We start from the raw sequence: 27920 nt of genomic DNA on the forward strand, positions 1-27920 counted from the left end.
CAGTAGGAAGGGTGATGGTACCTACCTGTGAGGCTTAAAGCTGGTGGGGTCGGGGTATATATATGCGTCCCTGTGTGTCCCCACAGTAGGGAGGGTGATGGTACCTACATGTCAGGCTTAAATCTGTAGGGGTTGGAGTATATATCAGCGTCCCTGTGTGTCCCCATAGTAGGAAGGGTGATGGTACCTACCTGTCAGACTTAAAGCTGTAGGGGTTGGAGTATATATCAGCGTCCCTGTGTCCCCACAGTAGGAAGTGTGATGGTACCTACCTGTCAGACCTAAACTTGTGTGGATCGGGGTATATATCAGCGTCCCTGTGTGTCCCCACAGTAGGGAGGGTGATGGTACCTACCTGTCAGTCTTAAAGCTGTGGGTGTCGGGGAATATATCAGCATCCCTGTGTGTCCCCACAGTAGGGAGGGTGATGGTACCTACCTGTCAGTCTTAAAGCTGTGGGTGTCGGGGAATATATCAGCATCCCTGTGTGTCCCCACAGTAGGGAGGGTGATGATACCTACCTGTCAGACTTTAAGCTGTGTGGGTCGGGGTATATATCAGCATCTCTGTGTGTCCCCACAGTAGGGAGGGTGATGGTACCTACCTGTCAGACTTAAAGCTGTGGGGGTTGGAGTATATATCAGCGTCCCTGTGTGTCCCCACAGTAGGGAGGGTGATGGTACCTACCTGTCAGACTTCTACTTGTGTGGATCGGGGTATATATCAGCGTCCCTGTGTGTCCCAAAAGTAGGGAGGGTGATGGTACCTACATGTCAGTCTTAAAGCTGTGGGTGTCGGGGAATATATCAGCGTCCCTGTGTGCCCCCACAGTAGGAAGGGTGATGGTACCTACATGTCAGTCTTAAAGCTGTGGGGGTCAGGGAATATATCAGCGTCCCTGTGTGCCCCCACAGTAGGAAGGGTGATGGTACCTACCTGTCAGACCTAAACTTGTGTGGATCGGGGTATATATCAGCGTCCCTGTGTGTCCCCATAGTAGGGAGGGTGATGGTACCTACCTGTAAGTCTTAAAGCTGTGGGTGTCGGGGAATATATCAGCATCCCTGTGTGTCCCCACAGTAGGGAGGGTGATGATACCTACCTGTCAGACTTTAAGTTGTGTGGGTCGGGGAATATATCAGCGTCCCTGTGTGCCCCCACAGTAGGAAGGGTGATGGTACCTACCTGTCAGGCTTAAAGCTGGTGGGGTCGGGGTATATATCAGCGTTCCTGTGTGTCCCCACAGTAGGGAGGGTGATAGAACCTACCTGTCAGGCTTAAAGCTGTGGGGGTCGGGGAATATATCAGCGTCCCTGTGTGTCCCAAGAGTAGGGAGAGTGATGGTACCTACCTGTCAGGCTTAAAGCTGTGGGGGTCGGGGTATATATCAGCATCCCTGTGTGTCCCCACAGTAGGGTGGTGGTGGTGGTGGGTGATTGTACCTACCTGTCAGGCTTAAAGCTGTGGGGGTTGGAGTATATATCAGCGTCCCTGTGTGTCCCCACACTAGGGAGGGTGATGGTACCGACCTGTCAGTCTTAAAGCTGTGGGGGTCGGGGAATATATCAGCATCCCTGTGTGTCACCACAGTAGGGAGGGTGATGGTACCTACCTGTCAGGCTTAAAGCTGTGGGGGTTGGGGAATATATCAGCGTCCCTGTGTGTCCCCACAGTAGGGAGGGTGATAGAACCTACCTGTCAGGCTTAAAGCTGTGGGGGTCGGGGAATATATCAGCGTCCCTGTGTGTCCCAAGAGTAGGGAGAGTGATGGTACCTATCTGTCAGGCTTAAAGCTGTGGGGGTCGGATTATATATCAGCGTCCCTGTGTGTCCCCACAGTAGGGCGGGTGATGATACCTACCTGTCAGGCTTGAAGATGTGGGGGTCGGGGTATATATCAGCGTCCCTGTGTGTCCCCACAGTAGGGTGGTGGTGGTGGTGGGTGATTGTACCTACCTGTCAGGCTTAAAGCTGTGGGGGTCGGAGTATATATCAGCGTCCCTGTGTGTCCCCACAGTAGGGCGGGTGATGGTACCTACCTGTCAGGCTTGAAGATGTGGGGGTCGGGGTATATATCAGCGTCCCTGTGTGTCCCCACTGTAGGGGGGTGGTGGTGGTGGATGATTGTACCTACCTGTCAGGCTTAAAGCTGTGGGGGTCGGGGTATATATCAGCATCCCTGTGTGTCAACACAGTAGGGAGGGTGATGGTACCTACCTGTTAGGCTTAAAGCTGTGGGGGTCGGGGAATATATCAGCATCCCTGTGTGTCCCCACAGTAGGGAGGGTGATTGTACCTGCCTGTCAGGCTTAAAGCTGTGTGGGTTGGAGTATATATCAGCATCCCTGTGTGTCCCACAGTAGGGAGGGTTATGGTACCTACCTGTCAGGCTTAAAGCTGTGGGGGTCGGGGAATATATCAGCGTCCCGGTGTGTCCCCACAGTAGGGAGGGTGATGGTACCTATCTGTCAGGCTTAAACTTGTGTGGATCGGGGTATATATCAGCGTCCCTGTGTGTCACCACAGTAGGGAGGGTGATGGTACCTACTTGTCAGGCTTAAAGCTGTGGGGGTCGGGGAATATATCAGCGTCCCTGTGTGTTTCCACAGTAGGGAAGGTGATGGTACCTACCTGTCAGGCTTAAAGCTGTTGGGCCGGGGAATATATCAGCTTCCCTGTGTCCCCACAGTAGGGAGGATGATGGTACCTACCTGTCAGGCTTAAAGCTGTGGGGGTCGGGGTACATATCAGTATCCCTGTGTGTCCACACAGTTGGAGGGGTGATGGTATCTGCCTGTCATGATCAGTCTTAAAGCTGTGGGGGTCGGGGTATATATCAGCGTCCCTGTGCATCACCCCAGAAGAGAGGTTGATGTAACTGCCCTTGGGGAAAGTGTAACCCTTGATCGTGACAGTCTCAGCAGCCTTGCGATTAGTGCTGTAATAGATGTTATGTTGAGGCGAGATACAATGTCTGTGCAATATAATGCGAGTGGTTCACATAAATTAAACTTCACATTTGTTATGTCTCCAAAATGACTATCAACAAAAATACCCCCTAATTGCACACTTTGGATAGCGGAAATACCAACTTGAATATACAGACAAACAGCTACATATTCCACATCACGTTTTTTTAGCAGCACTTGCAGCAAGTATGGGGTCAGCAGTTGTAGTAGTTTGGAAGCACATCAATTTCAAGATTTACAGTTTATCATTGCGGCCTGTAAATAATCAATTCAGACCAAACATAGAACAGAGAACAGAGCAACGATCCACATAATCGAACACGAACACGTTGACACAAAATCGGCCAGGTCACAGAGTGTAACCACCCCATCTACTGCAGTTGGTTCTATCAACAAGCCTGGGATACTGGGGATCTATTCTTCCCTGTGATGCCTACAGAATCATATAGAGGGAAGCTTCGTGGCTGCTTCATAAACTTCACATACCCAACAGTAGGAGTGTAACAATATACTGAACTATCACAATTGTTTACCCAACGATGGTACTTTATTGATACAAATACATAAATGATAGACTTGTCGATAGTTTGTATTACAATCAATAGTTGCAATAAGTTTTCAAATAATGCATACCAGTATTTTATGTGAGTTTCAAAATGGTAAGCAACGATTGCAACAACTTCAGATTAGAGTTACTTCCCTTTGGTTTGAGTAGTGAAAGGAATGAAAATGGCCTTCTTTGGGACTGTCAGAAATACTTTCTTCATTCCTCTTTCACTGGTTGATATAATTATCAAGCCTTAAAGTTGGTTTACTACTATCCACAATAATATTGCAATAGTGAATATAATCCCAATAGACAACCCTATTCAACAGCATTACTGTCTTCACCGTTCTGTTTATACACGAACTAGCCGCGAATAGCTGGACTATTGCTGATGCGACTTAAAGCACCACTTAGTCACTCACTCACTTATACACGAAGGTGCAGTGAACTTCAGGATAAGTTTTATTCGATACTGAAAGGCCTCAGGCCCATAGTACAATTCTGTTTTCGGGAGTGGTTACAAATCTGTTTAACAGGTCATATTCTAATTAAGATAGCATGATAAATGAACAGTGATAGTATAGTTGTTGACAAGCTCGATATAAATTTTTGTGGAGTGAGATGTACATAAAAAGTCAGATCAATAGGTGCAGTTAACTTACAGGTATAGCTGGACAGATACGAGAGGGACGATAGACACCATCAAAGTAACCTTTACAGCACCCCTTCAACACATTTAGACAGAGACTGTTCTATTATTGCAGATTACAACGACAATTTTATCTGTGTACAACAACCAGGATGACTCAACAGCCCAACGTGACAATTACCGCATTTCAAAACGTCATGGTTTCATATACATTCTTACACTTTTTTTGGGGTCAGTGGGGTAGCCAAGTGGTTAATGCGTTCGCTCGTCACACGAAGACCTGGGTCGGTTGCCCCACATGGGTTCAATGTGTGGAGCCCATTTCTGGTGTCCCCTTCCATGATATTAATTGCTAACAGCAATGTAAGACCACACTCGAGCACACTCATAGACATGATGCCAGGGTATATGAGGAAAGACTTCGTATGTAAACTGCTTGAATACCCATAGGGTTAGTAATAAGTGACTTCATAAAAATGGCTTGTGCACTTGTACAAATATCACTTCACCCGCACCAGTGTATTGTTTGTGTCATCTGGATGGCATTACTGACGTCACTTGAATGTTATTGTGACATAAGGTTGAAATGACGTCACACTAGAAACGACATCATTGCTGAAGATGGTTGATGTCTATCACTAGTTGTGGTTTTTTTACGACAGCGGTTGTGATCAGTGCATTTTTCAAAAGGGGAGCTCTAAAGAAATAATGGGTGATATAGAAATTATTACATTCGCATGTGTCTCAAACGGATTTTACGAAACTAGCGTCTGGGAATTTATGAAAAACACTCGCTCTCGCTTGGGAAATACAAGAATTCTGACACAAGTTTCGTAACATCAGTATGACACGTGCTGTTATGCTAATCTCTATGAATGATCTTTGATTACAGAATCTATTCTTTTCTTACCCAACTAGAGCAGGATACAGTCGGAGAGTCTCCATGGTCACGTGGTCCATGTATTTCAGTTTGTCAACATTGTCGTTGTCTGGATTTGTCTGAAAAAAGTATGCAGGATACATGACGCAACTTACTTAATTACTTCTAAAAGCAGAGTTGACATACAGCGTACCTAGAGTTTGGTCCTGGTTTCATATTAAATAAGGAATCTTATCAAAATTAGGTAAGCAGATTCCCTTAGTTACTTGGATCCAATCACAGAATCCTCCTAATGCAATAATGTTTTTTTGTTTTTTTTCTTCAACGCCACACTCAGCACTTTTCCAGCGATATGACGGCAGTCTGTTAATAATCCAGCCTGGACCAGACAATCTAGTGATTGGCATCATGAGCATCTTTCGCAATTTGGATGCGATGACATGTATCAACCAAGTCAGCCAGTCTGACCCCCCATCCCGCTAGCCCTCCTACGACAAGTATAGTCGCCTTTTACGGAAAGCATGGATGGCTGAAGACCTATTCTACTCCGGATCTTCACGGGTGAATGCAATTATGTAATCATACACTAGCTCGTGGTTTTCATATAATGATAAAATGTCTAACATGACAATCTGAGCGTTTCCATGATCACATTATCCATGTATGTTGGTCAGTCGGCCAATATCATCATTCATAGTACAATTCATAGTACCACCCCCCCCCCCCCCCCCCCCCCCCCCCACACACACACACACACACCCCATCCCCCTGCCCCGCAAAAAATCCCAACACCAAACAAAGCCCACAATCATACTACATGAGTACATCTTGATATACCATTTACTATTCGAGGGCACGGGTGTCCCAGTCGTCTAAGGCGCCGCGATTCGCTGTGCAGCGTTGCGTCCCTTGGGCACGCCAGAAACCTATGATTGTGGGTTCGAATTCCGGTTCGCCCCGATTATGTTTCTAGGTTTGTCAGCACCATACCCGTGCTCGTTGGTTTCACCGAAGTGGTAAACGTCTGAGACCTTCATCACTTCGGTCTTTCCTCCCACATTAGGCTGACACACCGCGATACAACTGGAATACTGTTAAAAGCGGCGTTAAACCCAACTCACTCACTCACTTGATATACTATTCACGTTTATAGTCCTGAAGGATTGCCACCGCCTCAAGTTGTCTGGTGGTAGTACATTTACCACGTCGGTGAATATAAGTGCAAGAATCTTTGACGCGACGTTAAACCCCATTTCACTTCACCATATATATATATAGTATAAGAAAACTGACAGATGATGTCACATGTTTCCATGTCAAGTGAACAAGGCGGGCAGCAAAATGCAGAGAAAAAATGTTTTGTTATGTTTTCATAAATATCGAAAATCCAAGTTATACACTGAAAAATATATATTTAAAACACCATGCAGAAAGTCACATTTTGCAAATGTTGGGCTGTGAAAACATCAACGCCAGGGAATAACCAGTCTCAATTATCTGCCGTTAGATTGCATGTTGATGGTTGTTTCTGTGACTGGAACACTTGTTTAGGTTGCGTTTTAGCTGGTTGTTTATGTGATGGGAACACTGTTTAGGTTGCGTTTGGATGGTTGTCTCTGTGATGGGAAGACGGTTTAGGTCGCAGTTGGGTGGTTATTTCTGTGACTAAAACACTGTTTATGTTGCGTTTGGGTGATTGTTTATGTGACTGTTTAGCGTGCGTTTGGGTGGTAGTTTCTCTGACGGGAACACTGTTTAGGTTGCATTTGGGTGTTTGTTTATGTGACCGGATCACTGTTTAGGTTGCGTTTGGGTGATTGTTTCTGTGATGGAAACACTGTTTAGGTTGTATTTGGGTGGTTGTTTCTGTGATTGGAAGACTGTTTAGGTTGCGTTTGGGTGGTTGTTTCTGTGATGGAAACAGTGTTAAGGCTGCACTTGGGTGGTTGTTTCTGAGATGGGAACACTGTTAAGGTTCGATTGGTTGATCGATCACTTACAAACTAAAATGAAAACAAAAATCCTTCAGTGAAAAACTTCCGTGGCTTCTAAAAAGCCACTTCGATCAAAAAGCTGTGGGATGACGTCCATTGTAAATGCACTAAAGTAGCAGGAATGAAGTTGAAATATTTTCTCTCACTAGAGAATACCCCACTCAGACACAGTATACTGACTCCGAGCCAATCGGTCCTTTTTTGCGCTTTAATGCTGAGCGCAAGACAGCAAGTACCATCTTTGAAACATGTTTTGGTATGGTGCTGCCGGGGATCGAACCCCAGACTTGCTGCTCTCCGGGCGGACGCTCTACCACTTAACCATGGAGGCGGTCTCATACCACCTAGGCAGACAATCTACTCTTCATATCTCCAAGACAGAGATTATCTACTCTTCATATACTCTTCATACAATCTAGACAGAGTTATCTACTCTTCATTCAATCTCGACAGAGTTATATACTCTTCATACAATCTAGACAGAGGTATCCACTCTTCATTATATCTAGACGGAGTTATCCCATCTTCATACAATCTAGACAGAGTTATCTACTCATTATTCCAGCTAAAATGTAATTGCAGCCTAGTTTGGCAAGGGTGGAAACTGGACATTTAAGTCCCTTGCCTGGGGAACAGTGAGTAAGTGAGTGAGTAAGTTAGGTTTAACGCCGCTTTTAACAGTATTCCAGTCATAACACGGCGTGCCTGGGGAGGATGTCCACTCTCCGGACATATGCTCTACCACTGTTTCTATGAATGAGGCGGTTCATCATGTGAATGAGTGAGTGAGGGAGTATGGTTTACGTCACTTTTAGAAGCAATTTTCCATATCTTTGCACACTCTACCCATGTGGGGATCGAGCCAGGAGCTTTGGCATGACGGGCGAACGCTTTAATCACTAGGCTACCCCACTTCCCCTGTATCATTCTTGAACATTCCCACAGTTCAACGCATCAATCAACACTTAGTGATTTCATTGTACTTTGGCCGGCCTAGCCTGCTATCTTCATAAAAACGTTATCTTTCAAGGTCATATTATCTGCTGACAAACGTAAATTTCTTTTCACCATGACGCATTTAGACTGAAACGAAAGCACAACTATGTTTCTTGGAAATCGATTTCAAACGACACTCCCATTAATTCATTTTGACTCACCACCTCCAGAATTTGTGCAATGGGGACAAGTTTTCTCAGAAACTACGGACGACAGAATTTGTGTGTATTAATTTCACATTTAACCATGTTTTCTGATGACATAAAGCGGCCCAACTGCCGATCTCTTCTTTAGGCTTTTAGGACTCTTTTTGTAGTTTATGTTCACTACTATATGAACAAACAAAATTCGAATGTGCCTCATAGCGAGGGATAGTGACAACGCTGTTTTTTTTTAAAACTTTGGCCTTCCTGGTCTGCTGTCTACGGAAGCGAAGTAGGGCCACGGTGAAATTCTTTTGTCTAAGTATCTCCTACGTAGGACTTATTATCTCCTACGTAGGACTTACTATCTCCTACGTATGATTTCCTATCTCTTACGTAGGACTTATTATATCCTGCGTAGGACTTCCTTTCTCCTAGATACTAAGTCCTACGTAGGATATATTAAGTCCTACGTAGAAGATAGTGAATCTAGGCCATACTAACTCCCACCTAGGAGATAGTAAGTCCTACGTAGGAGATAGTAAGTCCTACGAAGGAGATACTAAGTCCTACGTGGAAGATACTAAAGCAAAAGATTTCACCGTGGCCCCACTACGCTTCCGTAACTGTCTACACAGATACGTTATCTATGTCAATCATATTAAGAGGCGGAAATGTTTGTTCCAAGTGGCGCATTTAAGCTGAATCGAAAGTACAACTTTGTTTCTTGGAAATCGACTTCAAACGAGACTCTCATTATTTCACTGTTACTCACCAACTCGAGACGACAAGTGTTGTGGATTACAAACTGTCGATATGAGTAAAAGACAAGCTTCGTCATCCATAAAGCAGAAGCAAGTCACTCAGGCTGCTTTGATGAGGAAAGTCCAGCATGACCCCGGCAGATTTCGAGTTGGAGCCACAAGTGACATGTCTTCAAGAATGTCTGGCTACAAGAGTGATGGATGCAAAGGGAAGACGGCTTACTATGCGCCGTCCCAGAACCCTGGGATGAAGGAGAATAAGCTCCTCAGCAAACTCCCCGCCAATCATCCCCACAACGATCACAAAGCAAGCAACTACCATTGCCCTGGTCAAGGTTATGTGTATGCCATCGATATGAAGAAATAGTTACAAAGATGTAACCTGGGGCTTTCAACTCTTTGTCACAGTGACTGTGTGACATTTGAATCATATGAACTTTCTGTGACATTCAGTCATTGAACGAGATGTTTTCTTGCTGAAACAGATGAGGAATAGAGATCGAAAAAGTGATGAAGAACCTGATTTCAATTGAAGATACAAGTGAGTCTTCGAAAATGACACTTTAAAAAGATTTTGGACACTCATGCCGGCCAATACAGTGTTGTATTATTTTTGATAGTATTGAGTACTCTGTAAATGTATGTAATTCTCAGTTTATTGATTATGTTAATTTGACATTTCGCTTGAAACCAGAGATGGAAGGAAATATGTACATGATTTATAAAAAACTGCCCCAGTGATTTGGCGAGTCATGTGTTTAAACCACACCGGACGGATGGATTTACTTTCTGTTGTTCTATCACATTTTGAAAGGGTAGGGAATGGATTTTCATTACGTAAAGCTGCTAGATATTTTCTCGATTTGGAATGTCGATTTGTCTTCAAAACAGTGTTCGTTGCCTTTTGATGCATTCAGTAAAACATACCGGAATTTAGTTTTGTGTAAATAATGTTGAAATGGTTGAAAAGGTGAATTATATGAAACATGATAATCTAGTTTAATTCACATGTGTGTTATTTGTTAAAAGGATTTGCACGAATATGTTGTAAGAAAGACTGTTGTAAGAATGAAATTATCACTCTAAGAGACAAATGACAGATTCTATTATTCATAACACGAACATGTTTCTCCGCTGACATACACAACAATACAAGAGCATGCAACTGCTGTCTTTGCTGTATCAATGGAGTCGTAAACGCCACCGTCGTATTCGTGCAGTAACACTAACATAGCGGGATACTTGAGGACAACTGTATTTTCGTAGTGAGAGTCAGGTACTGCCGTGAAATATCGTACGTGTTTTTTATTTACTCCTACACACTACAAACGTTATTATGCATGTTATGGACAATTTCGTGAATTATACTATTAATTCACAGGCATGTGTCTTAATCTCAACGAAGAAAGTTAAAAAGCGGTAATTTGGTCAATTTAACTTTTGACATCATGGTCACTCGATTAAGATGAACATGTTGAAACAAAATGTAAACCTGCTCATAAGTATACGTTGGTCTGCTCAGCATATCAATTATCCGGACACAAAAAATAAACAAAAAAACACAACAAACTTGTTCCAAAAATGATTTGGCCGCAAGGCCTACCCCCTACTGGACATACTAAAGTGTCTTTTTCAATCCCCTACTGGACATGCTGGTGTGTCCTGTTCTATCCCCTAATGGACATGCTGATGTGTCCTGTGTCCCCTACTCTACATGATGGTTTGTCTTGTTACATCCTCTCCTGGACATGCTGGTGTGTCTTGTTTGTTCTGTCCCCTACTGGACATGCTGCTGTGTCTTGTTCTATCCCCAACTGGACATGCTGGTATGTCCTGTGCTATCCCCTACTGGACATGCTGGTGTGTCTTGTTCTATCCCCTACTGTACATGCTAGTGTGTCCTGTCTGTTCTGTCACCTGCTGGGTATGCTGGTTTGTCCTGTTCTATCCCCTACTGTACATGCAGGTGTGTCTTGTTCTATCCCCTACTGGACATGCTGGTGTGTCTTGTTTTTTCTGTCCCCTGCAGGCTATGCTGGTGTGTCCTGTTCTATTCCCCACAGGACATGCTGATGTGTCCTGTTCTATCCCCTCTTGTGGATGCTGGTTTGTCTTGTTCTATCCCCTACTGGACATGCTGATGTGTCTTTTACTATCCCCTACTGGACATGATGGTGTGTCCTGTTCTATCCCCTGCTGGATACGCTGGTGTGTCCTGTTCTATCCCCTACTCTACATGCTGGTTTGTCTTGTTATATCCTCTACTGGACATGCTGATGTGTCCTGTTCTATCCCCTACTCTACATGCTGGTTTCTCTTGTTATATCCTCTACTGGACAAGCTGTTGTGTCTTGTTCTATCCCCTGAACTGGACATGCTAGTGTGTCTTGTTTTATCCCCTACTGGAAGTGCTAGTGTGCCTTTTTCTGTCCCATATTGGACATGCTGATGTGTCCTGTTCTATCCCCTACTCTACATGCTGGTTTCTCTTGTTATATCCTCTATTGGACAAACTGTCGTGTCTTGGTCTATCCCCTAAACTGGACATGCTAGTGTGTCTTGTTTTATCCCCTACTGGAAGTGCTAGTGTGCCTTTTTCTGTCCCATATTGGACATGCTGGTGTGTCTTGTGCTATCCCCTACTGGACATGCTGATGTGTCCTGTTCTATCCCCTACTCTACATGCTGGTTTGTCTTGTTATATCCCCTTCTGGACATGATGGTGTGTCTTGTTCTATCCCCTACTGGTCATGCTGGTGTGTCCTGTTCTAGCCCCCACTGGACATACTAGTGTGTCTTGTTCTATCCCCTACTGAATATGCTGGTGTGCCTTGTTCTATCCCCTAAGTGGACATGCTAGTGTGTCTTGTTCTATCCCCTCCTAGACATAATGGTGTGTCCTGATCTATCCCCTCTTGTACATGCTGATGTGTCCTGTTCTATCCCATACTGGACATGCTTGTGTGTCCTGATCTATCCCCTTATGGACATGCTGGTGTGTCCTGTTCTAGCCCCCACTGGACATACTAGTGTGTCTTGTTCTATCCCTTACTGAATATGCTGGTTTGTCTTGTTATATCCCCTTCTGGACATAATGGTGTGTCCTGTTCCATCCCTTCTGGACATGCTGGTGTGTCCTGTTCTAGCCCCCACTGGACACACTAGTGTGTCCTGTTCTATTCCCTACTGGATATGCTGGTGTGCCTTGTTCTATCCCCTAACTGGCCATGCTAGTGTGTCTTGTTCTATCCGCTACTGGAAATGGTGGTGTGTTCTGTTCTATCCCCTACTGGACATGCTTGTGTGTCTTGTTCCATCCCCTACTGGCCATGCTGATATGTCTTGTTTGTTCTCTCCCCAAACTGGACATGCTGGTGTGTCTTGTTCTATCCCCTCTTGTACATGCTGGTGTGTCCTGTTCTATCCCATACTGGACATGTTTGTGTGTCCTGATCTATCCCCTTATGGACATGCTGGTGTGTCCTGTTCTAGCCCGCACTGGACATACTAGTGTGTTTTGTTCTATCCCCTACTGAATATGCCGTTGTGTCTTGTTCTATCCCCTAACTGGACATGCTGGTGTGTCTTGTTCTATCCCCTACTGGACATAATGGTGTGTCCTGTTCCATCCCCTTCTGGACATGCTGGTGTGTCCTGTTCTAGCCCCCACTGGACATACTAGTGTGTCCTGTTCTATCCCCTAACTGGCCATGCTAGTGTGTCTTGTTCGATACCCCACTTGACATGGTGGTGTGTCCTGTTCTATCCCCTATTGGACATGCTTGTGTGTCTTGCTCTACCTCCTACTGGGCATGCCGGTGTGTCCTGTTCTATCCCCTACTTGTCATGCTGGTGTGTCTTGTTTGTTCTATCCCCTAACTGGACATGTTCGTGTGTCTTGTTCTATCCCCTCTTGTATTTGCTGGTGTGTCCTGTTCTATCCCATACTGGACATACTTGTGTGTCCTGTTCTATCCCTATATGGACATGCTGGTGTGTCCTGTTCTAGCCCCCACTGGACATACTAGTGTGTCTCGTTCTATCCCCTACTGGATATGATGGTGTGCCTTGTTCTATCCCCTAAGTGGACATGGTAGTGTGTCTTGTTCTATCCCCTGCTGGACATGCTGGTGTGTCTTGTTCTATCCCCCACTCGACATACTAGTGTGTCTTGTTCTATCGCCTAACAGGACATGCTGGTTAATCCTGTTCTATCACGTACTGGACATGGGTGTGTGTCCTGTTCTATCCCCCACTGGACATACTAGTGTGTCCTGTTCTATCCCCCACTGGACGTGCTTTTTTGTCTTGTTCTATCCCCTACTGGACATGCGGGTGTGTCCTGTTCTATCCCCTTCTGGATATGCTGGTGTGTCTTGTTCTATCCCCTATTGGACATGCTGGTGTGTCTTGTTCTATCTCCTACTTGGCATTTCGGTGTATCTTGTTCTATCCCTTACTAGATATGCTGGTGTGTCTTGTTCTATCCCTTACTTGATATGCTTGTGTGACTTGTTCTATCCCCTACTGGACATGCGGGTGTGTCTTGTTCTATACCTTACTTGACATGCTGGTGTGTCTTGTTCTATCCCCTAACAGGACATGCTGGTGCATCCTGTTCTCTCCCTTGTACAAGAACGGCTTTCAAGCGGCACGACTCATGTAATTAATAAGCTTTTATCGGTGAAATATGCATAATTAGATCAAATAAATTACATCTGATATAGAGAACACGAATAGTCATAAAGTTTAGTGAGTGAATTTTGATCCGTTCAGTGTACATAAGAAATACTGTGATTACCCGAGGTTGCAGGCTACAGTCTCTGTATGCCCTACTGTCGGCGTCCATTGAGAGTTTGATTTTCTGAGAAAATATTGCTTTTGTCATGTTTTGAACTTAGAACTATGTTGGAGTCGAAGTCGGGGGTATTAGTGAGCCCTGCTCACCTTATGCCTGTTTCGTTATTCAACCCAAGTCTAGTAGGCAACATTACGCAATTACCTATTTAAAAGTAAGGATAAGAATTTATGGATGAACAACTTCTTTATTACAATAAAGAATTATTAATATCCTTTTTAGTACTCCAACTTCTAAATGCCTATCAAATAAGTCACCTTTTAATAGTCTAGAATTAGGCCTATTATAGGCTACGGCGGTAGAGTTAGTGCTGACTTTCTTGAATTATTGCTGACATGACAACAGTCACTACACTGCTTAATGAAATTAAGTACATTGTGAAGCGGCAGATATATATTGTACTTACGCATAAATTAGAACTAACACCGATTTCCCTAAAATCCATGTAGAAGAAATGTCACCACAACCAAATATCTCCATGATGGAGGACTTTTCTACGGGTATTAGCCAAAACGGGCAATAGTCCACAAAATATATGACTGCGGTCAGTAAATAATGAGCATCGATCCTCGCAATTGGGATACGATGACATGCATCAACCGAGTCAGCGAGCCTGACCACCCGAACCCGTTGGTCTCCTCTTACGACAAGCATACTCGCCTTTTACCATAAGCATGGGTTGCTGAAGACCCATTCTACCCCGGATCTTCATGGGTCTTTTGCAGTATTACCAGAAATTGCAACACTTTTAGATTTGCTGTTGATTGAGCACTTCCTGGCGTACCCTAAAAGACTGAGCATCACACGATACTAGCAGATTATCTGGTAAGTCGACGCTTCAACCAACTCTACATACCAGCCAGTGAAAACATTTGTCACGTACAAGTGCGCCGACAGCTTTAGGCCAAGCCCCTAAATAGTTTTGTCTTTTGAAATCCGATTACGGAGTCTACGATTTCAGCACTTTCACATTTTAATATACTACTCAAAACAATCCAAGGAACACTCACAAATACTACTTGTATTGTCATTGTACCATGTACAGTAGTTTTTGACGGTGTCGATGTCCAAATTGGTTCATATCGAGTTGTAAATAGTTGGTACTGGACATACTTTTATTCACCATTGACTGTCCATTGTCATGTGGTTTGGATCCAAAAAGAAAAACAGCGCAGGGACAATTGGATCACAGAGGTATGTTGTACGTGCTGGACGAAGTCCTTATGAACTTCATGCAATCATTCCCAACAAAGTTGAATACGCGCACTGATGGTTTTCACATTTTGAAAACCATGCCTCAGAAACCACGTTGCAGAGGATCGACTCATCGTCCCGACGGCATTACGCCAACGCACCATTACTGCTAATGCTCTCAGAATGCAGCTTAGGAACCACGTTAGTGACCAGACCATGTAGAAATGGCTTCGAGAGGCAAACGTGAGATCAAGACGTCAAGCTGACCGTATACCACTTCGGGAGCACCTTAGAGCTGCACGTTTGACGCTTGACGTGGTGCCAGCAGCATCTTCATTGGAATAGGCACCAGTGGAACAGTACCTTGTTCACAGTACAGTATCTTGTTCACAGGTGAATCCAAGTCCAGTTTGCTGTGTAATGATGGCCGTATCCGAGCGAGCGTTTTGATGATGTTAAGGTGATGATTGGGGCGGATTCAGTTTCAACCACAGAACTCCCCTGTACCATGTTCAGGGAATTTGAACGCTAAAGAGACGGGATGATACTGGCTGCAGCACTTTGAGCTATTGGTCCACATGCAAGAATCCAGGGTGATAATGCATGTCCACATGGCGCAAGGAAGTTGTCAGGAACTTTCTGCAGCCGAGATGGACTGGTCTTTTTTTTCATGTATTGGCATGTCTAAAAATTGCATTAAAGATTATAACACGCATGCCAGCTATTAAAATCTGAAATAAAATTCCAGCATTCCTTGGATGCTTTCTATGAATGATAGGAATGTTTTTCTCTCTCGTGAATCGTCTTAATGTATCTTGGAAAATTGATATTCGTAACAAAATAGCAATCAATTTGTTCATGTTACTTGCACTTTAAATAAAACGATAATAAAATAATTAATAACAAGGAAGTGAATATTGATAAATATATTCTCAATTAAAAACATAAATAGCAACTTTCATCTAAAGTTTCCAATTTGATTGTACAGTTTTAAATTTCTGAACTAATTATTATGCGTTGGATGGATAAGTTTTCGTCTACCGTCCATTCCTACCCCCCACTTCCCTTTCAGGCCAAATCAGTAAACTAAATCCCTATGGTATTCTGAACATACACTGGACATATACTTGTACTTTGTAGGATTAAGAGATAACTAATACTTGTAGCATAAGTACAATAGAGTGAGGGCGTGAGTTTGGTTTGTCGCCGCTTTTAACAGTATTACAGTTATATCGCGGTGTGTCAGTTTAATGTGGGAGGAAAGCTCGAAGTGATGCAGGTCTCAGTCGTTTACCACTTCGGTGAAACCCACGAGCACGGGTATAGTGCTGACAAACATAGAATCATAATCGGGGCGAACCAATCATAGGTTTATGGCGTGCCCAAGGGATGCAACTCTGCTCAGCGAATCGCAGCCCCTGGGCCACCCGTAACCCCAAGTAGAACAGATGCTTAACGAGTTCGATTAGTTTTAAATTATACAGGAGTGAGTATGGTTTATTGCTGCTTTCAGCAGTATTCCAGCAATATCATGGCGGATTTAAAGTATAAACAAAAATGTACTGCAACTATACTTACAAACCAACTGTTTGACCTAGACAAACGGAATTCTATTGTAAAATGTAACTTTTGTTTGCTTGTTTTAAAACTAAATATAGTTGATAAAATACTTATTGTTTCCGTACATATTTAAACAATTGAAAATCTGTTGACATTCTTCTGAAGTTCGATTGTTTCGCTGATTTTGGAAAATTTAGTGATTTAAATTATTTCAGCCACTGGTGTGTGTTGTCTAGACTTCATTATTTACAAGCCCCTATGATATTGTGGTGGTCCTTTTTTGCACAACATAACTTGTTTCTAACAGGAAAGAAATGAAATAGTTATGCCTCTGGATTTTTAAAAAAAAGGACAACAACTTGTTTTCTGGGCATACTTGATGAAAACATAACAGGTTTGGCTCCTCCTTTAAGAGGAGAAAAAATCATTGTTTTTCCTGAAGTAGTGGCCGAAAAAATAGTCTTTCTCGATAAAGAAATCCAAGCAATATCCCCTCCCTCCTTCACCGCCATGTAATATACAAAAAGTGTTTACATATACCATTTAAAATGCACCAATCACACTATACAAGGCTTTCATTTCGCAGAGTATTTTGTAGAAATAATGTCCGTAAAGGAAATACCAAATCCAATTATCCCTAGTTTATCACCTGTCGCTGCTTTATTGTGAGTAGGTTGGAATTCTACATGTACTGCTAGAAAACACGCGATTGTGAAAGCTCGTTGGTAAACACACTCATTATCAAGATACCCTGGCCTACAGGCGAACAAAATGTTTCTTATACCATAACATACATTATGAACATGCTTGTACATCTTCATCAATTCAACGCATCAGTCAACACTTCAGTGATTTCAATGTAGTTTGGCCGGTGTCCCGGTATAAACTCTCCCCCGTACAAATTCTCCCCCCGGGGGAGAATCTGTTCTGAAATAAAATCTCCCCCGGGCGGATATATCTCGCCCCCCCCCCCCCCCCCCCCCCCCTCAGTATAAAGTCTCCCCCCTGATTATTCGGTTTGTTGCAATGTCTTTAAGTACTATATTCTTTAAATAGTTATCTTTAACTGTACCTTCCATCCTAAAATAATTGTAAGACATAATCATACCAAACAAAGGATGGGTGACAAGAGTCTCTACAGAGTTTGTTGTTTCTAATACAGTTGTTGTTGTCTGTATACATTTTTTTAATACACCAGTTTGAGTCTACATGTGAACACAATCGACGGTTGAAATGTTAGTCTCAGAACAAAACATGAACTAATTCTCAAGAACTCTGATGTATAAAGTTACCTTCAACTTTGATTGACTGATGCATTTTCAATCTTTATTCAGCACTGAAGAGGCCACATGCCTATAGTACGAAGCATTAAGCTTATGAATAATCAGCATTGATTTTGACTCCATAAACTGTTATAAAGTATTCATAAAGTATCAGGGGGCATTTCAACTTGCAAAATGATTGACATAGTCCTTTATAGAGCGAGGATTTGGCTGTTTTCCCACCCGATTGACTGATATTACAACATCCACATGGTTTAGAATGGTACAATGAATGGTAAAGCACACAAAATACACTAAGAAAATATCATATCTCCGTTGAAACATAAAACCAATATTTATGAGTCTACATATTGATATAAGACTTTATCACTGTATCCAATTCCAACATTTTAGATATAAACTTTCGGACAGTTCAGTTCAAAATTCTTCAACCTTTAATACATCACAGGATTTGTAGCTAGACGACGGCAATCTACAGTCTTGACTGTGTGTGTTTTTTGTATGAGAATGTTTCTCACCGACCTTAGCGTGTAGGGGTGTGATGTCCTGGGCAGGAAATGACAGTGTTTCGACTACTCGTCTTTCATTAATTAACGTTTTGGGCATCCCTAATTAAACTTTACTAATTCATGTTAAACCAACACAGGATGTTTTCTGGAAGTGGACAATCGCGAATGTCATATGGCTGACACGACACGTGTTAATAACTGTCCTAGAACTTCTTAAGTTACTAAACATTCTTTATATCTAACGACTAATATTATATCTACCTATATACCTCTTTATTGTCTCATATTGCGGTAGTTAAAGAAAACACACTGCTCAAAGTGAAGCCCTTTTCACTCCACATTCTCAACATCGTCTCTATCAGAAGTGTTTGGCAACTATTGAACTGCATGGCAAGCATTTGTAAAACGACCGGGGGAGGAAATATTCTGGAGGGAGATTTTATTGTGAATATATTTCGTGACACCGGCCTAGCCTGCTAGCCTGAAAACTGACAAGACGACCTAGAAATAAACCAACCTTACACCATAGAAGAACTAAATCACGTACTAAATAATAGAAAAAAAGGAACAGCCCCTGGCCTAGACCTCACCTCTTACCAAATAATCAAACACTTACCTACCAAACTACTCCAGACTTAAACTATACAACCTAGTCTACCTAAACGGACAGGTCCCATCCTCATGGAAGGAAGCTCTAGTAATCCCAATACCTAAACCAAATTAACCAGCAGATCAGGCTAACTCCTATAGGCCCATCTCCCTAACCTCAAATCTCTGCAAAATAACGGAACTTATGACTAAAAATAGGCTACAGCACTACCTAGACCAAAACAACATCATAAACCCCGACCAAAGCGGCTTCACTCCTGGCCGATCAACTCTCGATAACCTCGCCCGACTAGAACAGGATATAAAAACAGGACAACTAAACAAGCAATACAGGCATATTCCTCGACTTCTCTAAAGCTCTCGACATAGTATGGCACAACGGGCCAATACAAAACTAAAAGTAAATAGGACTAAAAGGCCAAATAATAAACTTCATCCAATATTTCCTAAACGATCGCAAAATAACCGTGGGTATAGACCATACGCTATCGGACCAGTGTCCCCTAGAAAATGGTCCTCCCCAGGGCAGCATCCTCAGCCCAACCCTCTTCAATATAATGATAAATGATCTATTCGAGGGCTTATCCCCTAAACTAAACACTTCAAAATTCGCGGATGACGGAGCCCTATGGATCCGCACTAAAAGCATTAAAATGGCAGAAAACTTAATCCAAAAATCTCTAAATAAAATACAACAATGGGCAGACAAATGGGGCTTCTCCCTTAAATCAGATAAAACAACAGGAGTAGTATTCAAACATAAAAAACATGAAACCTGCCTATCAAATCCTCCAGCTAAACAACCAAACAATCAGATTCTAAAAACAAACCAAATTCTTAGGACTCATTTTCGATCAACACCTCACCTGGGAGGCTCACGTCCAAAACCTAAAAACTAGATGCAGAAAAGACCGTAACACACTAAGATGTCTCACCGGCTCTAATTGGGGAGCCTCCAAAGATACCCTCCTCTCACTCTATACAGCACTAATTAGATCAAAACTAGACTACGGCTGCGCCATATACAATACCCTAAACAACTCTCTAACTCAATACAATACCAAGCCCTTAAACTAATTACACGCACCCAACATGGCACCTCCTACACCCCACTTCAGGCACTTACAGGGGAAATGCCACTAAATCTACGCAGGGAACATCTAAGCCTTAATTTCTGGGCCGCGTCCCAAACAAACCCTCTCATCCAAAACTTAATCAACCAAAACATTAGCCCAAGAAACCAAGCTCTAGCTCGCAAACACCCCTTACTCACCCCAATATCCCAAAGAATAACTAACTACCTCAATGAACACCAAACTCAAAATCTTTAACAAAACTGCAAAAAATCAAATATCTTCACCCCTAAACTCAAAATACCCAAAATAGACACAACGCTAGCTAACCAAATAAATAGACAAACCGACCCAAACATAGCTAAAACCACCACACTTGCATACATACACGAAAATTGGCCAAATTGGTGTCACATATACACTGACGGATCTTCAGACCCGATCTCCAACCACACAGGCTGCGGAGTCCATACCACACAACCAGTTATATCCACACAATCTTACCGACTCCCTAACAACCAATCTATATTCACGGCCGAACTTATGGGCATGGCCTCAGTCCTGCATAACCAACAATCTAAAAACAACAATAAAACCCTAATTCTCACCGACTCCCTTAGTGGACTACAAGCCCTCCAAAACAAAAATACCAAAAAACCGACCTAAATTAATAAACCAAATACTTAAAAGCTCCAACGACCTAACAAAAGCAGGCAAACAAATAACCTTCTTGTGGATCCAAAGCGCCGAAAAGCAGCTAAATAATCTCTCAAAATACCAGAAATAAGCCTAAACCTACCCATCTCAAAATCAGAAATTAAAAGTGTAAACAAAAAAATAAATAACCAAAAGATGGCATAATCAATATCAAAACTCAAATAGCCAAATAAAAAAAAGTGCTTAGAAAACCACTAGCCAAACCTAAAATCCTACACTCCTCTAAAAAATTGACAGATTAATTACAAAACTCCAAACAGGACACACGAACCTAAATAACCACCTAAAAAAACTTAAAAGACATACCACAGGCAACTGCCCCCACTGCAAACAACCCAAAACCGCAGAACACGCACTCATCCACTGCACCCACTACCAAACACACAGAATCACACTACAAACCACCCTCAATATAAATAAGGTTCCTACTCTAGATGAAATACTAAACCCTCAAAATAAACTAGAAAACTTCAAGGCCCTAGGCGTATTCCTAATCAAAACAGATCTAATTAAGCGCATCTAAAAACTCATTAATCTACCAATCCAAAACCAATAAACATACAAACACCCACCTCACCCGGCTGCCTTAGTTCCCTCCTCCACCCACCTGGCATTTATTCCAAATTTAAAAAATCCAAAAATTCAATATAAGCAACCCCTAAAAGCCCCCTCTTGGGTTGCACACACCACTTTCACCCTTTTCGGAATACACTAAATGGTCCGGCCAGGCCCGTGTGCGAAATACGCTACAGTCGGAAAGCGCAGGTTAAATCTCCTATATCAGTCAGTCAGCCCAGCCTGCTATTTTCACAGAAACTTATCTGTGTTGGTTATATTATCTGCTGACGGCCGCAATCTTTTTTTTTCACGATGACGCATTTAAGCTGAATCGAAACTACAACTTTGTTTCTTGGAAATCGACTTCAAATGACACTCCCATTATTTCACTGTTTCTCAGCGCCTCCCGACAACAAGTATTGTGGAATACAAACTGTCGATATGAGTCGAAGAAAAGGTTTGTCATCCATAAAACTGAAGAAAGTCACCCAGGCTGCTTTGATGAGGAAAGTCCAGCATGACCCCAAGAGATTTCGAGTTGGAGCCACACGTGACATGTCTTCAAGAATGTCTGGCTACAAGAGTGATGGATACAAATGGAAGACGATTTACTATGCGCCGTCCCAGAACCCTGGGATGAAGGAAAATAAGCTCCTCAGCAAACTCCCCGCCAATCATCCGCACAATAATCAGAAATCAAGCAACTACCGTTACCCTGGAAAAGGTTATGTGTATGCCATGAAAATGTAGGAATAGTTACAAAGATGTAACCTGGGGCTTTTTGCACTTTGTCACCATGACTGTGTGACATGTCGTAGAATCTTCTGTGACATTCAGGCCTTGAATGAGATGTTTTCTTGCTGAAACAGATGAGCATTAGGGATCGAAAAAGTGATGAAGAAACTGATTTCAATTGACGAGATGCAAGTGAGTCTTCGAAAATGACACTTTGAAAAAGATTTTGGACACTCATGCCGGCCAACACGGCGTTGTATTATTTCTGATAGTATTGAGTACTCTGTTAATGTATGTATTTCACTTTTTATTGATTAATTTGACATTTCGCTTGAAACCCGCGAATGGAAAGAAATGGGTACATAATATATTAAGAACTGGCCCAGTGATTTGGCGAGTCATGTGTTTAAACCACACCGGACGGATGGATTTACCTTCTGTTATTCTATCACATTTTGAAAGGTTTGGGAATGGATTTTCATTACATACAGCTGCTAGATATTTTCTCGATTTGGAATGTCGATTTGTCTTCAAAACAGTGTTCGTTGCCTTTTGATACATTCAGTAAAACATACCGGAATTTAGTTTTGTGTAAATAATGTTGAAAAGTTAAAGGTGAATTATATGAAACGTTATAATCTAGTTTTAATTCACATGTGTGTTATTTGTTAAAAGGATTTGCACGAATATGTTGTAAGAAAGACTGTTGTAAGAATGAAATTATCACTCTAAGAGACAAATGACAGATTCTATTCATCATAACACGAAACATGTTTTTTCGCTGACATACACAACAACACAAGAGCATGCAGCTGCAGCTGCAGCTGTCTAATTGTAGTCGTATTCGTGCAGTAACACTAACATAGCGGGCTTCTTGAGGACAACTGTACTTTCGTAGTGAGAGTCAGGTACTGCCGTGAGATATCGTACTCCTAACTTTTATTTACTCCTAACTACAAACGTTATTATGCATGTTTTGGACAACTTCGTGAATTATACTATTAATTCACAGGCGAGTGTCTGAATTGCAACGAAGAAAGTAAAAAAGTGGTAATTTGGTCAATTTAACTGTTGACACTCTCGATTTAGATGAACATGTTGAAACAAAATGTAAACCTGCTCATAAGTATACGTTGGTCTGCTCACCATAACAATTATGCGGACCAAAAAACCCACAAAAACCACAGCAGACTTATTCAAGAAATAATCTGGCCTCCAGGTCTACCCCCTCCTGGACATACCAGTGTGTCTTGTTCTATCCCCTACTGGACATGCTGGTGTGTCCTGTTCTATCTCCTACTGTACATGCTGGTGTGTCCTGTTCTATCCCCTACTGGACATGCTGGTGTGTCCTGTTCTATCCCCAACAGGACATGCTAGTGTGTCCTGTTTATCCCCTACTGGACACGCTGGTGTATCATGTTCTATGCCCTACTGGACATGCTGGTGTGTCCTGTTTATCCCCTACTGGACATGCTAGTGTGTCCTGTTTATCCCCATCTGGACATGCTGGTGTGTCCTGTTCTAGTTGAAATATGGTGTCCATTAAGACTTCAACCATAGAGCTGATGCAGATTATAAACATGCTCTAAATGTGTGGGATAAATTAGGCTGTAAGAATTTAGGCGATTATCATAATCTTTACTTAAATATGTCAGCGAGTAAAAGTACATCAGGTTTTGAGATATTTAGAAGTCAATATGGTTTGGATCCGGCATGGTACTATCGCAGTCCCGAACTCTCGTGGGATGCATTGTTGAAGAAGACTAATGTAGAACTAAACTTTATTGAGAAAGGGTTAAGAGGCTGTATATCAATGGCAGCAAAAAATATTCTAAGGGCAATAATAAAGAAGTAGAAGGACAGGGCGTCGTGAGAGGGCGATCTGCAGCTTGCTTCAACTGTGTTCCACAGGGTTGAGGTCTGTTGACCGGGCTGCCCATTCCATGCAGACAAGTAGGCATCAGCGCCCCGGCCTGATTGCACCAATATTTGGTCTCACGTACACATCCAGAATGTCATCACTATAGCGCACCCCTTACCTTGTGCCCGTTGTAAGACAAGGAGTTTTTTCAGCTCTACTGGTTCCCACACCATACCGGTCATGTTCAGCTCTTGAAACTTTGTGTGATGCGAATGCGTGCCCTCCCTGACAAGAGACCAACCTTACGGAGACGATTACGCACTGCCTCAGTAGAAACGTTAACGCCACTGGCCTTCCGCAGGTAATTTCTGAGTGTGGTGGCAGTCACAAAGTGATGAGAAACAGTCTTCCTGCATGTATCTTGGTAGCTTATCCAAGCGTGTGGTATCGATTCCATGCCCTGCTGATCACACTTTGGTTGACACCAAAGACATTTGCAACATAGCATTGTGTTGACCCAGTTTCAAACATGCCTATGCATCTGCATATTTTCTGGGTCGTCAAACCGACGTCTTTGACGTGCACCCAGTGGATTCAGTTTTTGCAATCCTCTATTGCAAATATGTTCCCTGATCATGAAGTGCAACGATTCTGTCACGATACATCCAAACACAGGATCTTCAAGCACTACGTGCACATCATTCCCATGACTGCACGTCTCTGTCCGTTCATCATGAAATTGAATTCCTATAGGGGTTACCTAATCATTGAGTAGTGGGGTATTTAAATCTTTATTTGCAGGATGTTTTTTATGTCAACAAAATATGATCCTTAGCAAACTTTCAGTAGTATATGCATCTATGGAGGGTTACTTTTTACAATTCTTTTTAAAACTTTTGTAACTTTTATCTTTGAACTTGTCAAGAAAAGAATATTTTCACTTCCCGTGACTACTTTTCAGCGCCTTCATAGATAGCCTGTTTATTTGCCCATGTGCGCGTTTGTCATGGCAGAGTGGAGGTCATCATACCAGGTGTTTTGAAATGTGAGCAGTCAGACTGAACTTTCGACACGTCTTATTTGATCAAATTTCTAACATTTGATCATGCATTAAATTTACACCGGTCACTTCATAAATGATGCACTGCAATACTTTCAATTTAAATACGACATACCACCATTTATTTGGTTTGTTTCAGTACTTTTGAAACATTTTTGAAAGCTTTACTGAGGCCCTGAATGTTGTAACCTTGATCAAACAACTTCTGGGAAAGAGTCGTGTGGCGCTCTTTGAAATCGTGGTAGAAAGAGCATGCCCGATTGTATCTCAAAAGTTGTGAAATGTAAAACTAAAGGCTGGAGCTGAGAATATTTCTTTACATGAAGGGAAAGTTAACTACTGGAAATTTGACGTCATTGCTCTTGTCATCCAGTCTTTGTATCACTCTGAATCTTTATGCATAGATCTACATATGAAACAGTTGAGGATGTCTCATTGGTTTCCTTTTTGCTAGTACAGGTGGGAAAATCAGTTGAAAGGAATTGCTATTTGATTGTTATTTGAACGATATCAGATCATCGATATACCTGAAGCGTAAGTTAAACTTCTTGGCCAAACTACCTTCTTTTGACTTTGTCAATCCAGCAGAAATCCCGATTCATATGCATAAAGAAACAGATCCGCAAGAAGGGGATCACAATTGGTGCCATTTGTAATGCCTTCTTCTTGCCTAAATGTTTTGCCCCCAATTTTACGTAGATGTTATCAATAAGGAATATAATTTCACATATTGTTTTCCCGGTAAACTTCAGATGGCACATGAAATGTATCATGTCTTGGGTTGTGCTAATCGTCATAGGTGGGCTACTTCTGTCAAAAATATTTTTTGTCAAGTTTCAGTTTTGATTTGGCTTGGATCTTCCAGGAAGTGGGCAGTGTTCAAATATTTCTGATAGATTTTAAAGAAAGAGTTAGAGTTTGAGTTATGTAGTTACGTAGTCTACAATCTAGTAGTAGATTGCACTCAGCATTTAGATTTATGAACCTGAGTTGTACATTATAGATCCTTCATTTGCTGTATATCGTCGCTAATTGACAAAATTCCGTACAGGTATGTCCAAGTTAGCTGTGGAACAAGCAAGATATGCCTGATAAAATGTGATTTACATTTGCTAGAGAATGAGTGTCATGTTGTTATGTTGTTCAGTTTGTAAAAGTCTTAGACAACAGTATCTCCATGGGGAAAATATATCGCACAATGTTCTTTAAAATGAAAGTCGTTTGTCGAAAAAGTTACAATTATTTGTCTATAAAGCCCTAATTGTAAGGCAACAACACCTGTCTAAACAGGAAATTTGAGAATACAATGGCTAAAAATGTCTGTTGTCCTCCGTAAAAGCAATCAGTATTTAAGGAGTATTCATATTTTAAACACGGCTTCAAATACCACTGGAGTATTTTTTTATTGCTACAAGTTTCAGTGATAGATTCAAAACAGGCGTGGGGCGGACAGAGTATATCGCAAATTGTTCTTTACAGTCGTTTGTCGAAACGATACAATTATTTGTCCGTAAAGCCCTAAATTTAAGGCAACAACAGCTGTCGAAACACGATGTTTGAACCAGGGGGTCCAATTGTCTAAAGCGCAGCAATTCGCTGTGCAGACTTGCGACCCTTGCCAGAAACCTATGATCGTTGGTATGAATTCCGGTTCACCCTGATTATGTTTCTAGGTTTGCTCGTGAGTAGATACAGTGCCAAAAGTGAACCCCGGCTATTTTTCTAGCTAATGATACTAGAGCTCCCTACCAGCAAGGATTGTAGGAATTGTGAAGAAAACGTTTAACAATACAATGATAAAAAAGGGACTGGACACTCTTATAAACATAAAAAAATACTAATATATATATAAACTCTCGGTTGAGATTTCTTGACATTCACATCAGTGTTGAACTTGGTATCGAAAATAACGTCCTTGTTGAATATTCCCATATACTTCTGAGATACAATGTCCACAGCCTCCTTGTGAATAGTTCCAGGTGTCACCGTTCTTCCTGTTCTAAAGTCAATCGTCATTTCCTCAGCTATTCACATTCAACAAAATATAAGTATCCTCACTCCATTTTACAAGTCGCTGATTTCATCGGAGTTTTGTTAATTCTCTTCTTATATGAGGCCAGTTTGACCATAAAACAATCAATGTGATGGCCAGGCTTACACGATGGTAAGTGTAGAGCATGAAGAGTACGGTCGAGATGACACAACCTTGTGGAGGACCTGTGTCCACTTGGACAAACTGAGGGCACTTTATCAGAGAACTTTCGATGTAGTTCACTCTTGAGATGCATGTGCTTTTGATCGAAATGATCCAGGTAGTATTCTAAGATGTTAAAAATTGTAAAAATAAATATTCTCTCCGATATTCCAATTAGGGATTTGTACAACAGTTAATGGCATTCAAGCATACATATACGCTTTCTGAAAAACATCAAAGGGTCTGGAGAACGTTTGTGGGTCTTTCCCGTTTTACGTGTCAGAACGGACTTGGGTTTTCAGCATTATTGGCTTCTTGGTGTTGAATATGCCCGTATTTATAGTGATGTCGTCACTTCCGATTGATGCCTGAAACAACCCCCAAAAGACTTAATATCTACCAGTACTAATTATATCAGGAAGAAGTACAGATATTAACGGAAAAAAGTAACTGTGCTTCATTTTAAAGTTCAATAAATTATTTATTCTGAAAATTAAATAATGCATGAAATTAAATAATGGATGTATGCGTGTTTGTTGGGAGTTTGATACTCACGTACGTGTTTGAAATTCACGTACGCGTTTGAACGTGAACAGCAAGGGAAGCACTTTTGTTTAACCGTAAATATCGCTTACGCAACGCCACGTCGCGCCGTGATTATGCTGCAAACAAGGATCGTGCAAAATTAAGTTGCCAGACGTTTTAATGTTCGCCGAAATGCGATATAATGTGTTCGGAGACGTTATCTACAGCTGGGCAGCTCT

The 27920-nt window shown here is 42.1% G+C and overlaps 1 protein-coding gene across 2 annotated transcripts in view; it reads right to left on the reverse strand.

The window, feature by feature from the left end:
• Positions 1-27920, reverse strand: part of LOC124116408 (cytochrome P450 3A24-like) — a 71796-nt gene that overhangs the window by 29534 nt on the left and 14342 nt on the right. Inside the window, exon 14 of one of the 2 annotated variants that reach the window (XM_046477727.2) lies at positions 26341-27524. The exons of the other annotated variant lie outside the window; for it this stretch is intronic. Coding sequence (XP_046333683.2) covers positions 27429-27524 — 96 coding nt within the window. The 3' untranslated portion in view covers positions 26341-27428. Of the gene's footprint in view, positions 1-26340; positions 27525-27920 lie in introns of those variants that run through there. 2 annotated transcript variants of the gene reach the window in all.

The sequence above is a fragment of the Haliotis rufescens genome, unplaced genomic scaffold (genome assembly GCF_023055435.1).
Source record: "Haliotis rufescens isolate VD_foot unplaced genomic scaffold, xgHalRufe1.0.p SCAF_5, whole genome shotgun sequence".
NCBI classification, from domain to species: Eukaryota; Metazoa; Mollusca; class Gastropoda; order Lepetellida; family Haliotidae; genus Haliotis; species Haliotis rufescens.